The sequence below is a fragment of the Pongo abelii genome, chromosome 10, assembly GCF_028885655.2.
Source record: "Pongo abelii isolate AG06213 chromosome 10, NHGRI_mPonAbe1-v2.0_pri, whole genome shotgun sequence".
NCBI classification, from domain to species: Eukaryota; Metazoa; Chordata; class Mammalia; order Primates; family Hominidae; genus Pongo; species Pongo abelii.
The window spans coordinates 45396347-45409789 of NC_071995.2; the positions used below are offsets into that span (position 1 = coordinate 45396347).

The 13443-nt window shown below is 39.0% G+C and overlaps 1 protein-coding gene across 2 annotated transcripts in view; it reads right to left on the bottom strand.

Moving 5' to 3' along the window:
- RPAP3 (RNA polymerase II associated protein 3) overlaps positions 1–10278 on the bottom strand; it is a 42513-nt gene extending 32235 nt beyond the window's left edge. The window contains exons 1-5 of one of the 2 annotated variants that reach the window (XM_024257397.3): positions 10144–10278; positions 6874–7032; positions 5647–5787; positions 1807–1929; positions 468–595 (exon numbers count right to left, since the gene is read on the bottom strand). In XM_024257397.3, coding sequence (XP_024113165.2) covers positions 468–595; positions 1807–1929; positions 5647–5787; positions 6874–7026 — 545 coding nt within the window. In that variant the 5' untranslated portion in view covers positions 7027–7032; positions 10144–10278. The remainder of the gene's footprint in view (positions 1–467; positions 596–1806; positions 1930–5646; positions 5788–6873; positions 7033–10143) is intronic. The other variant, XM_063712138.1, reaches the window with a different exon arrangement.
- Between the last annotated feature and the right edge of the window lie 3165 nt (positions 10279–13443).

Below are 13443 nucleotides of genomic sequence, written 5' to 3' on the forward strand. Positions count from 1 at the left end.
TGTGATAAGACAATACCACATTTATATTCTTCCACATCATTTACTTTAAAAGTCGGTATGACTTAAAGACAAACAAATGTTGAAACACATTTTAAGTATTCCATAAAAAATGTTCTCTAGATTAAATAGTGGATAAATGGTTTTTCAAAATGACAGGATATTAATTTCTAAAAATATCCAACTAACTTTTTTAGCTTTGTGAATTAGAAAAGAACACTATTACTGAATTTTTAGAGGAATACCTCAGTAAAGTGAGCTATGGGAACAAGGTTTTAGCACCAGATGTTTAAAATGGCTTAAACAAAATAATTCAATAAAAAGGAGTGAGCTATAAGAATTTACAGTTGAAAAGAAAATGCAATACATTTTCAATCTGTCTTCCACACTTTATTCCACACTTTTTTTTTAATAAGTCTCCATATATACATAAGACATTCACATTCACACACATTACAGAAAGTTCTTACTTTTTCAGTCTAAAATACGCTGACGCTCTGTTCGTTGGCAACACGGGATTATATGGATCAGCATCCATGCCTTTTGTGTAGCAGTCAATTGCTTCATCATATTTTCCTTGTTTGAAGTATTTATTGCCCTGAAAGAAAAGAAAATTATATAAAATGATCTTTTTTACAAATTCTGAAATTCACTACAGTTGACCCTTGAACAACTCAGGTTTGAAGTGCATGGGTCCACTTAAATGTGGATTTTTTCCAATAAAAGTCTACACCAAGTGTGCCTGCCTCCCCTTCCACCTTTTCCACCTCTTCTGCCTCTGCCACCCCTGAGAGAGCAAGACCAACTCCTCCCCTTCCCCTTCCTCAGCCTACTCAATGTGAAGATGACAAGGATGAAAACTTTTATATGATCCACTTCTACACAGTAAAATATATTTATATAAATAAATACACATTCTCTTCCTTAAAATGTTCTAATAACATTTTCTTTTCTCTAGCTTACTTTTCTGTAAGAATACAGTATATAATACATATAACACATAAAATTTGTGCTAATCAACTATTTGTATTATCCATACTGCTTCCGGTCAACAGTAAGCTATTAGTAGTTAAGTTTTTGGGGAGTCAAAAGTTATATGCAGATTTTTTACTGCATGAAGCACTGACCCCACATTGTTCAAGGGTAACTGTACATGGTCACTGTATGGGCACAACCCAAGAGCCCAAGCAGAAAAATGAGTAAAATACCCAGCATTATACTCCTTATTGACAATGCCAACCTACAGAAATGTAACCAAAAAAAAGCATCAAGAGTTTAATCTGAAAAGAGTTCCACCTTTGTGAAAGTAATATAGCTGGTTTTATAATAATGAGACATCCCTCAGGGAGATACTGAACATTCCAAAAAGTAACCAAAGATAGCCTTTGATACCCGGGAGTGGAATATAATATTTACGCCAAGAATCACACACTAATTTCAAGTTACTTCAATCTACTACTAAAAACACTGGACAACTCCAGGTACAGTCCAAGCATTTTACATAAAATAGTTCACTTACTACTCATTAAGAACCCACTGAGGTTGGTAATATTATTATTATCATTTTGCAGATGAGAAAACTGAAGTTCAGAAGTTTAAAGAACTTATCAGAGATTTGAACCCAGGTAATCTGGCTCCAGAGCATGTACTCCTAACCACTATGTTACAATGCCTCCAGAGAGGGATGTAGCCAATAACAACATAAAGTTTAAACACCTACTAAAACTATGCTCAAGAAACTTTAGGATCCACATGATTTTCAACATCTCCTGCTTACCTGAAAAAAAACAAAACCTAACTAATTAGTACCTTTTCTTTTAAAACAAGAGCCTTTTGTGAATCTACATGAATCCCATCTTCTTCCGACTCTGATTCTTGAGAGAGAGACTCATGGGTACTATCGTCTTTGTCAAGCTCATCAAGGATACTGTCCTAAAATCAAAAGAAGGAAAACAGGGGTCATAATTATATGATTAGGAAAAAAAAGAAAAAAGACATACTAAAAAAATACACTCAAATGAATGTAAATTGTTACAATCTAAGGACCTACAGGCTTACAAAGCAACCCAAATCTCTCATTGTTAAGATTATATCCAGAGAAAAAGATGCCTTTGCTTAGAAAACCAAGATCCAAACCAAGAATCTGACTTTGAACTCATAAAGCTAAGTCAACAGACTGTACAAATCACCCCTAAATCACAAACTATTAGCAGCTAGGTCTTATGGCTTAAAGGAAGTTTGCAAATAGCCCTAAACTAATATAATTAGCACCCAGTAGCAGAAAAAGTTTAAAAAAAAATTTTTTTTCTTCCTTATTTTAAAACAAAAAACTATTTTAAAACGAACAAAAAAAGAGCACATTAACTCCTAATCTTCACAATAACCTATGAGGAAGGTATAATTACCCATGTTTTTCACTTGAGGGAACTGAAATGCAGAAGTTAGTTAACTCATTCAAGGTCACTCAGCTAGTAAGTGACCAAGTCTACTCCCTCCAAGAGCCCTCAATCGATATGTTATACTGTCTCTCAGTGTATTCCAAAATATAGCTGCCCCTACTAAAGGAAAAATAAAAAGTGTGCTAGTCCCACGATTCTCAATCTCTTTTGACTCACACTACTTTCATGGTAATAAATAATTTCATAGACCGCCACCAGAATTTTCCTCTTATTTTTTATATGATAAAATAATGATTTTTAGTAAGATTTTATTTTTATTTTATTTTTGAGACAGCACCTGGCTCTGTTGCCTAGGCTGGAGTGCAGTAGTGTGATGTCAGCTTACCGCAACCTCCATCTCCCGGGCTCAAGCCATCTTCCCACCTCGCTTTCCCAAGTAACTGGGACTACAGGCATGCACCACCATGCGCAGCTAGTTTTTTTATCTTTTGTAGAGACGGGCTTTTGCCATGTTGCCCAGGCTGGTCTGGATCCTAAGCCCAAGCAATCTGCCCGCCTCAGCCTCCCAAAGTGTTGGGATTACAGGCATGAGCCACCGTGATGACCATTAGAGTTGATTAAAGCACATTTAAACACAAACTTTAATTATTATGTAAAGAAAATTCTTTTTGCATTCAAACACTAAAGTTATTTACGTAGGAAAAAAATTGCTTATAAAAATAAAAAAACTATGCATAGTTTCATTAAATGAACACTGAAACATGGACTAAAATTTAGCTATGTGTTTTAGCATGAAGATTCTAGAAATACCACCAGCCTACCAACATTGTAGCAGGATTATCCAACCCTGCTATGCTGACATGTATAGAAAACTAACAGCAGCAGAACACTAAAGCAGCTGCTCAGATCTGAACTAGAATGAAATGGGAATTAAACAACTATATCTTGTATACAGACACTAACATGACAATTGCAAGCTATGCAGTACCATCTTGATGGCATTGTCCACATACAGCAGGAGCTCAATCAATATCTGTTGAATGAGTAAATGCCTGTGTAGAAAACATCTCTATAAGAAATCATCTGAGATGATGCCTTTCAGGAACGGGCATTATAAGAAGACACCAACTGATGAAAAGGAACAGGCTATATAACAAAAAGTCACACACACAAAAAATGAAGACAGGCTACGTGAACTTGAGAATAAATTCTGTTTTCAGAAAGTAGTTCCAACAGTGATAAATTCAAGACTCAAAATTTTACTTCTCTTATATTGGGACAATCCTGAAGCAGATGGCAAACTAAATAAAAGTCCCAGTGCTCTCTTAATTAGCCTTAGTTTTATTAAGAAAAATACCACACAAATAATTTGGAAAACTGTTTGACAGTATTTTCTAAAACTAAATGTATTTATAAACTATGACCCAGCAAATCTCCTCTAGGGTGCTTATATTCACCAAAAGACTAATACAAGAATGTTCACAGCAGGTTTATTCATCATAGCCCCAAACCGCCAACAATACAAAAGTATTATCAATAAGAGAATGGACATACAAATTGAGACATCCACACAATGGAATTCTGGTCAGCAATGAAAAAGAACTGCTGCTACTCACAATATGGATCTCATATAATGACAGCAAAAGAAGTCGAACTTAAATAATGCATACTGTATAATACATTTATATGAAATTCCAAAACTATCTACAGTATGAGAGGTCAGAACAGTGGCTACTTTTCAGAGGTCATCTACTGAAAGGAAGGCCTCTGCGAGGCTGGAAATGTTTTTTTTTTTTTTTTTTTGAGACAGAGTCTCCCTCTGTGGCCCAGGTTGCAGTGCAGTGGTGTGATCTTGGCTCACTGCAACCTCCGCCTCCCGGGTTCAAGCCATTCTCGTGCCTCAGCCTCCCAGAATGTTCTGTATCTTGATCCAAACAGTGGTTTCACAGGTGTACACTTGAGTAAAAATTCAGGAAGATGCACACTTAAGATTTTTGGACTTGATACACATTATACCTCAGTAAAAATGTTAAACAGAAAAATGCAAAGAAAATAAACAGAGAAATCACACAGCGGTTACTTCTGGGAGTAGAGGTGAGAAAAGAACATGGGATTAGAAAGGAGCATACCAGTAGCTTCAATAATATTGGAAACATTCTCTTTAAGTTAGATGGTAGGCTCATGTATTCATTTTATTACTATGCTTTAGAACATACATCTCTACATATTCTTTGGTATGAATCAAATATTACATAATAAACACTTGTTTAAAAACTAAAGAGGAATATATATTCCAAATTCATCAGTTGGTTATCACATCCCCCAACATACACACCCCTAACCACATCAACCTTTAAAGTAGATCAGAGTGCAGAATAGGGCTGGCCAACAGGTTCTCTTTCACAGGCTGACACGACAGTGGCTGCTTGAAACACTGGTAAAGGGTTGTAAGGCAGAGCACTGGTGGTGATTCTCCAAGTATGTTGTGTATCACATGTGGGAGATGGGAGGACACATATCTGCTATCCCAGTCTAGAAGGGTAAAGAAGCCCACCTTCCTAGGATCAAGACAGGCCTATGTTTATTGTCACACAGCCCCAGTTCTAAGACTAGACACAAAGGTACTCTCTTTTAGCAGATTTCTATAGGTCCTTCAGTTTACGACAACGACATCTGCACAGTCATTCTTTTCTGGGAGTATCTTAGAATTCTGACTGTTTAGGGGTTAGAGAAGGTGGCGAAGAGAGGAGCAGTATGACTATAAAGGCATGGCACAAAGGGAACCTTTGTGGTGGTGCCATATATCTGTATCTTAATTGCGGTTGGGTTATCCAAACCTACACATGGGATAAAATAACACAGAACCATACACACACTGTACCAATGTCAATTTCCTAGTTTTGATACTGTATACTACAGCTAAGAAAGATGTAACCACCAGAGGAAACTGGATGAAGAGTACACTAGATAAATAAATAGTAATAAGTAAATAGTAATTTTTGTAAAAAGAAAGAAAAAATAAAATCCTGGCTGTTTTAGCCACCATTCGCTGAAAGAGGATTACAGAAAAAAAAAATTACCTCATTAACTAAAGAGCTATGTAATTAAATGTTTATTCCACATAAAATCATGTATAAGAGAAAGACACAGGTCATAACTCTACGTTATGTTTCACTTAACCCATGATTATCAGCTAACTCCCACAAAATTTTACTCAAATATTAAGAAGCAAATGACCAGATTAACTTACCACATCAAGTTTTGCCCACGCCTCATAATCGTAAGATTTTATCCTGTTTTTTGTGTTTTCCTCTTTGGTTTTTTTGGAAGACTCTTTAGCTTTGCCTTTTTTCTTTTTCCTAAAATTCCCATTTCGAATAGGAGGTAAATTCTAAGGAGGGAAAAAAAAAACACAAAGTTGTGAGTATTATGCTCTGTTACTCTTTGTATAACTAGCTATGTTTAAAATTCTCACTATATTTTCTTCTAAGAATTTTTTTAATTTTAAAGTGTTTAAAAAGACCAATTTACCACCTTCACTTATAATAATTATACTTGAAAAGTTTAATTCATACTTTGATGAGTGTTGAACATTGTTCAATCACAAGAAAAAAGTATTATCTAGAAATTCTAATTATACCTTTAATTTGCAATCCTAAATTCAACCTTCAAAAACGACCTATCTTCAGCCTTAGTACGATGAACCAGCAGTAGTGAAAAGACAAACTGAACTGCCTCCATATTATGTACAGTATGAAAAACCCAGCCATATTTAAATGCACTGTCTTAAGAAAAACTTTTGGTTGAACCTAGGTACTATCTGCATTTTTATGCCAATATGGTATGTTAATATATCATTAGTTCATAATCACACATATTATTTTTATACACACACACCTCTACATATTTTATGATGCTAGTCATTTATTTACCTCTAAGTATTATCACATGATCATCCCTTCAGTAACTACTCACTAAGCCTTAAAATATGGTAATATATTTAATTATTACAAAGACTTTTTGAAAAGCAGAATTTCTAAAAACATTGACAGTGGGCCGGGCACGGTAGCTCATGCCTGTAATCCCAGCACTTCAGGAGGCCAAGGTGGGTGGATCACTTAAGGTCAAGAGATCAAGACCATCCTGGCCAACATGATAAGACCCCGTCTCTACTAAAAAAAAAAAAATACAAAAAGTAGCTGGGCGTGGTGGTGCACGCCTGTAGTCCCAGTTACTCAGGAGGCCAAGGCAGGAGAATTGCTTGAACCCAGGAGGCAGAGGTTGCAGTGAGCCGAGATCGCGCCACTGCACTCCAGCCTGGTGACAGAGCGAGACTCCATCGCAAAAAAAAAGAAAAAAAATTGACAGTGAAGCAACTCACTTCAATTTCAGTATTTTCACAAAACATTTTTAAAAGTTATGCTTTATTTTTATAAAAATAGTTTTGGTGGATCTTAATTACGAATTCTTAATTTACCTCTTCAGGAACACCATTCTGTCTTCTTAGTTCCATATCCTTTTGTTTAATGTCTTTTTCCCAGTTTTCTAAATCCCTCATAAAGTCTTGTAATTCTTCTGCATTTTGTTTCACTTGTAGTTGTAATTCGATTGCTTTATTTGCTGAAGTCATTATGGCCTGCAGAATTTTGAACAACCAACTTCTGATAAGAATAGGCCTATTTGGTTTATTTTTCTGAAAGCTAGCTAATTATCTTTTACCACTTCATAAGTGGCCAAGATACACGGACAGAAGAGAGCCAACTGACGCCGAATAAAGAAAAATCAATAGAATACTTTAAAAATAAATCAGTTGCTGAATCAACAAATGAAAAATAGACAAGTTTAAGCATCCTTGAAAGGCAACATTAAAGAAAGGCAATGGGGAGAAAAATCACTGAAATTATCAAGTAGCCTGTGGTAGCAGACAGGCTGCTCATCTTTGGAGTTGAGCAATTACCTCCTTTATTTCTTTTTCTTCCAACGTTTAACTTCTACTATGTGAAAGGCCCTGAATCAAGATTTAGGGATGCAAAAACAAGACAAGGTCCCCTGTGTAGTGGAGAAGAAAAAAATACATAAAGCACTAGTAACAAAATATGTTAGGCAGGGTTTCTCAACCTTGGGATTACTGACATTTTGGGCCAAAAAATTTGTTGTAAGAGTGCTGTCTTGTGCATTGTAGGAGGGTTGGCAACGTTTCTGTCCTCTACCAACTAGGTGCCAGGATTATCCCTTCCCCTCATGGACTGTGACAACGAAGAATCCCAGACAGTGCCAAATGTTCCCTGAGAGGTAAAATAACCCCTGGTTGATAACCCTGTGTGAGAGGTACATACAGATGCTATGGAACTGACTGCAAAAAAATAGGCATGGATCAGATGGTAGGGTGGTGGAGTCAAGGAAGGAGTCCCCAGAGGTGTTGGAACTTTAGCTGGATTTCAAAGGGGCCCGCCAAGTGACTAACAGGGAAAGTCACTTGGCAGGCAGAGTGAGGAATTATGAGGGAGAATGAAAGAAAAGAAAATTAAAGAGGTGGACATGGGACAGACTTGAAATGGCAGGCCATGAGGTCTGACCTATATTCTGAAAGTTATGTGAAACTATCAAGGTAGTAAAATAAAAAGAACTTGATGATTGACTAGACTGAGGTGTTGGAGAACAGAGAAAGACTCAAACAGTGGCCTAGATTTCTGGCTTGGGACCCTGGTAAGATTACTGATGCCATTTTGACTCAAGAAATACAATGTTAAAAGGAAAAGAGGCATCAAAGTTGGAGGGCAAACGGAAAGTCAGATTATTTGTTTGGGATATGCTGAATTTGAGTGCTAATGGGGCGAGGAGATACCCCGTAGGTAGCTATATAGGAATAGAGATAAATTCTGGTGTCACTAGCATAAGGTAGAAGCTAGAATCAAGGATGTGGCCATGTTTAACCACTGTGACAACTGGGGAATGGGGTGAACCTGGAGAACACTAAATGGAGAAAGAGATGCCAAGGAAGAAAAAAGTAGGCAGTAGCACCTAGACAGTTGGGAGGAAAACCTAGAGTGTACTGTTACAGATGACAAAAAATGAGTTGAAGAAAGTGAGAGAGGTTAGCAGTGCCAAATGCCACAGAGGGAAAGAAAGTGCATTATATTTAGTCATAAAAAGACTATTCAGAATTTTTGGTTTTTTTTCTTTTTTCTTTTTTGAGACAGTCTCGCTCTGTCGCCCAGGCTGGAGTGCGGTGGCGCGAACTCAGCTCACTGCAACCTCCACCTCCTAGGTTCAAGTGATTCTCCTGCCTCAGCCTCCCGAGTAGCTGGGATTACAGGTGCAGGCCACCACGCCCGGATAATTTTTGCATTTTTTTTTTTTAGTAGAGACGGGGTTTCACCACGTTGGCCAGGCTGGTCTCGAAATCCTGACCTCAAGTGGTCCGCCCGCCTCGGCCTCCCAAAGTGCTGGGATTACAGGCGTGAGCCACCGTGCCTGACCTCTATTTAGAGTTTCAATGAGATTTTTTTTAAAGGGTGGAAGGCCAACCACGGTGGCTCATGCCTGTAATCCCAGCACTTTGGGATGCAGAGGTTGGAGGGCAGGGGTAATAGCTTGGGCTCAGGAGTTCCTAGATCAGCCTGGGCAACACTTCGAGACCCCCATCTCTACTAAAAACACAAAAATTAGCCAGGCATGGTGGCGGGTGCCTATAATTCCAGCTACTCAGGAGGCTGAGGTGGGAGGATCGGAAGATCGAGGCTACAGTGGGCGGTGATGGGCCCACTGCACTCCAGCCTGGGACCAAAAAAAAAGGAGGGGGGAATGAAATGAGTTAAGTAAATGAGATTATATGGAGATTACAGTACATTTGCCTTTGACAGTATAAGACTTGTTCTTGAGCATAGTCTGGGGGAAGAGCAACAAAGTAAAAGATACAGGAAAAAGGATGAGTGATGGGTCAAAATCTCCAAAAAGGTAGAAGATTCAAAGCTTTAGGCGGAGGGGAGATTAGTAAGGTGGGAGGGAGAGAGACGGAATTAGAAAAACATTTGTTTAGGACAGTGAAAAATACCTCACTAAGAAGGGACAGTTGCAGATGCAGATAGGTCTTCTGACTCATAGCCTCAACAACTAAATTAGGTTTAAGCTTCTTTCAGGCAGTGTCCATGTTTGACCATATATGCACAACTCATTCAAAAACAAAACTAGTACAACACTTTGTTGGGAACTCAAATAAATGAATAAAAGAGCAACAAGTCAGTGAGATGCTGACGCGGGTTAGATGCTTTTCCATTTCACCCATCACCGCTGCTGCTCGAGCAGGCCCAAAAACTCTCCCAGGGACCCTGCGATGGGGCAGGGGTGCGAGCCAAGAATCAGAAACTTCCAGCGCTGGGGGTATCACTTTCACACTCGCTGTCCCGGCGAACACCGCACACCCACGCCGCAAGGGGGCGGGCCCCACCGCGGTCTTTGCGGGAGGGCGGCTCTGCCTTCCCGAGCACCGCAAACCGCAGCAGGGTGGAGGATCCGCCTGCAAAGCAGAGCGCGCAGGCCCGGGTTGCGGGGGCGAGCCCCTCCGGGAACGCGCGCCCCGGAACGCCGCTACCCTGGACACCGACGCGCCGCCTCAACGCGCGCCTCCACCGCCAGCCCTAACCCGCCCCGCCTCACCGGTACCCATAACCACTACCCCTCCTCCCACCGGCCACCCCAAGGATCTCCTACGCTGCTCCGGGCAGCGAGAACCGCAACGCCCGCTCACCTGACCAGGCCGTAACCCGCCGCACTGCCACCCCCTCAGCCCCACAGCGACTCACGCCGAGCCCGGTAGCGACTCACGCAAAGCCCCGCCTCCTGCACTTCCCCACAAGCCCCCGCGGCCTCGCCCCGCCCCCTTTAGCCTGGGCTTGAGCGCGCGCAGGAAGTCAACTTCGTGACTTCCTTCTCAGGATGGAACCAGCTTGGTGGCTTGAGGGTATGTAAAAGCAATATTTGAGCCTTCTGCCTGCTTCCAATATGACTAAACTTAATAGGAGATAACCCAAAAACTGCAGGATCATCCTGATTTTCTGATCTCCAAAACAATAAAACCTTGAATATTTCCTTGGATTGCCTTCAAACAGTTTAATCTCTAATATTTACCTTGCTAATGTCTGACCTTTGTGACATTAATTTGTCTGACCTTTGTGAGTATAATAACCATGTGAGAAAGTTACTGTTTTTCCACCATGAACAGACTACTGTCAACTGGTAATCCTGGTAATTTTAGGGGATTTTTTTTCCCTTTAAGTACTGGTATTTGGCAAACTAGTCCTTCCGTCCAACTCCTCGCATCTTTTGCAAGTAAACTCCTTTTCTAAGTGAATCTATCTCTGAGTCTTTCTTTGACATGTGCCAATGTTACAATCTGTCTTTAGATATGCTCTGGCTTACAGAGAAAAAAGAACGAAACTTTTAACACTTTTTGCTTCTGCTTCCCGTGTGAGGGAGTCTTCGTTGCAATGACAACTCTTAAACGAAAGCAAAACAAAAATAATTGCAGAAGTCTACAAAAGGAAACACAAACAAATGAAACTTTCCATTTAAAACAGGACTGTAACCTCAAATATCCTCAAAATCCAGATCAGTGGTTCTCAGTCTTGACTGAACTTTGGAATCACTTAGGAAGTGTATACATATACACGTGTGTGTGTGTGTATATATACACACACAGTATATATATACACAGTATATATATGTGTATATATGTGTATATATGTATTTATGTGTATATATGTACATATGTGTGTATGTATGTATATATGTGTATATATGTATATGTATATATGTGTATATATGTATATGTATATATGTGTATATATGTATATGTATATATATGTGTATGTATGTATATATGTATATGTATATATATATACTGATTTCTGTGTCCTATCCCCGAGATTCGGATGTAACTAGTCTTGAGTGAAGCCAATCAGAATTTTTTAAAGCCTAGGATACAGCTGTGCATTTGAAGCTGGAAGCCACTAACCCAGGCGCTGATCAATGAAGAACTAGGCTGGGGTGCTGTCTTACAAGGTCATATCATTAGCACATCCTTCCCATTGCTTAATTATTGGTATCTTTTTTTTTTAAATCATAGTAGTCAAATCATTAAGTGTACAACAAAATATTTACTAATGAAATGATTCTTTGGTTGTATTAGGGAGATAGAGAACTGACTTTTAAGAATTTTTTTATTAAGTATTTAAAAGCAAATATTGATTTACTGGTGTTTTTAAAAAAAGCAACCACATTTGTTTTGTTAATTCTAGCAGAGTTGATTGAGAAGAGAGATAAGGGGGCTAGCTGGCTGCTCTGGTAAAACCTCATAGACCCTTAGGTGACCCCTCTTTTCTCTCTCTTTTTCTCTCACAAACCACATAATAATCAGAAGTAGCTTAGTGAATATAGAGTCAAAGTGAGAAAAGTTAATCAAATGGTTTTGATGGTCATCATCACCTTATTCTGAGGCTCCTGCTGTCCCACAAAACCTGTGCCTGCAATGGCAGCCTTCTCTCCTGTGAGCTCAGACCTAGGCCACCTTAAGTTCTTTCCTAGATTCCATGCAGACCTTCCCACTTCTATTGGTAGTTATCTTTAAATGGATTTCAACAAAATGTGTAAATATTGCCATTCTTTTATGTCTGTTTTATTCCTTTACTCCAGTCATCTCAGTTGAACTTATCATTAATACCTGAAGAGTTATTTTCAAAGAGACAAACCTCTTTATGTGTTTTATGTGTTGCAATTGTAATGGTCAGTGGAAATAAACAGGAGTGTTTATTATCGCAACAATAAAATACTGCAATTAATGATTGTAAATGCTATTAATTTTAATATCCAAAACAATTATTGGGATCTTTCAAATAGTTAGAGTCTGACAGTTAATGTAAATCTTAAGAAAGGAAGTATTAGCTAAGTAACTTTAGGAAGAAAATGAGCCTTGGGACTTCCTGTTATGGAGATACTATGTTAAGTTTGGTTGCATGTGACAGAAAGCCCAAAATAAGAGTGGCTTCAACATGAAAGATTATTTTTCTTTCATGTAAGACTGAATATAAGCAATCCAGGATTAGTGTGACAGTTTCGGTGTGAGACCCAGGCTCCTTCCTGGCTGCTCTGTGGTCTTCAGCACATGGCTTTCATTCATGGTTCAAGCTGGCTGCTCAAGCTCCCACGATCTTGTCTGAAATCCAGTCAGCAGAAAAGGGCAAGAGTGGGAATAACGGTACCCCCTGCCCATTAAGAATACTTCCTTTCCATGCCATTGGGGAGGACATAGACACACGCCTACTTCTGGTTGCAAGGGAGGTCAAGAGTCCGTCCTCTTGACAGTCATTTGTGTACCTAAAAACTGAGACTTCCGTGAATAAGGAAGAAGAGGAGAGCAGATACTGAGGGGTAACCAGCAGCCTCTGTCAGGGGTCTTAATAAATATTCTTTAAAAAATAATGAATGAATAAGTGAGTAGATACTACTAGAAATCCAGGCTCACTACAACATGAGGAAAAGGGTCGAATTTTGCAGTCCTGATTCTGCTACTGACTAAGAATGTGGCTTAATCTGAGCCTCAGTTGTCTAGGTAAAATTAAAATGGTGAAGATAAAAATACCCACCAGAGTGAGAAAATGAATATAAAAGGACTACTTAGCACAGCTTGGGACATGGTAACTAACAGCTTAACAAATGTTAGTTCTTACCTTTCTCTCCTGCAAAGCTAAGGCCCAGACCCTGGAATACAGTACTCTCTCCTGCATTTCTGTCTTTCTGTCTCCTACTGGACTACCTGGAAGACCTCTGAAGAGGCCTATGAAGAGCACAAGTACTGGGCACCAGTAGTTGAAGGTTAAGGCTGATAGCAGGGATAGTAAATTGCCTCTCCCAGTATAAAATTAAATCTGTAAAATAAGTGAGACAATAATTACTATAAGAAAGACTAGCATGTTATTTCACATTCCTTATCTCACAACAATGGTAATATTATCCCCATTTGACTGGTGAGGAAACAATCTGAATAATTAAG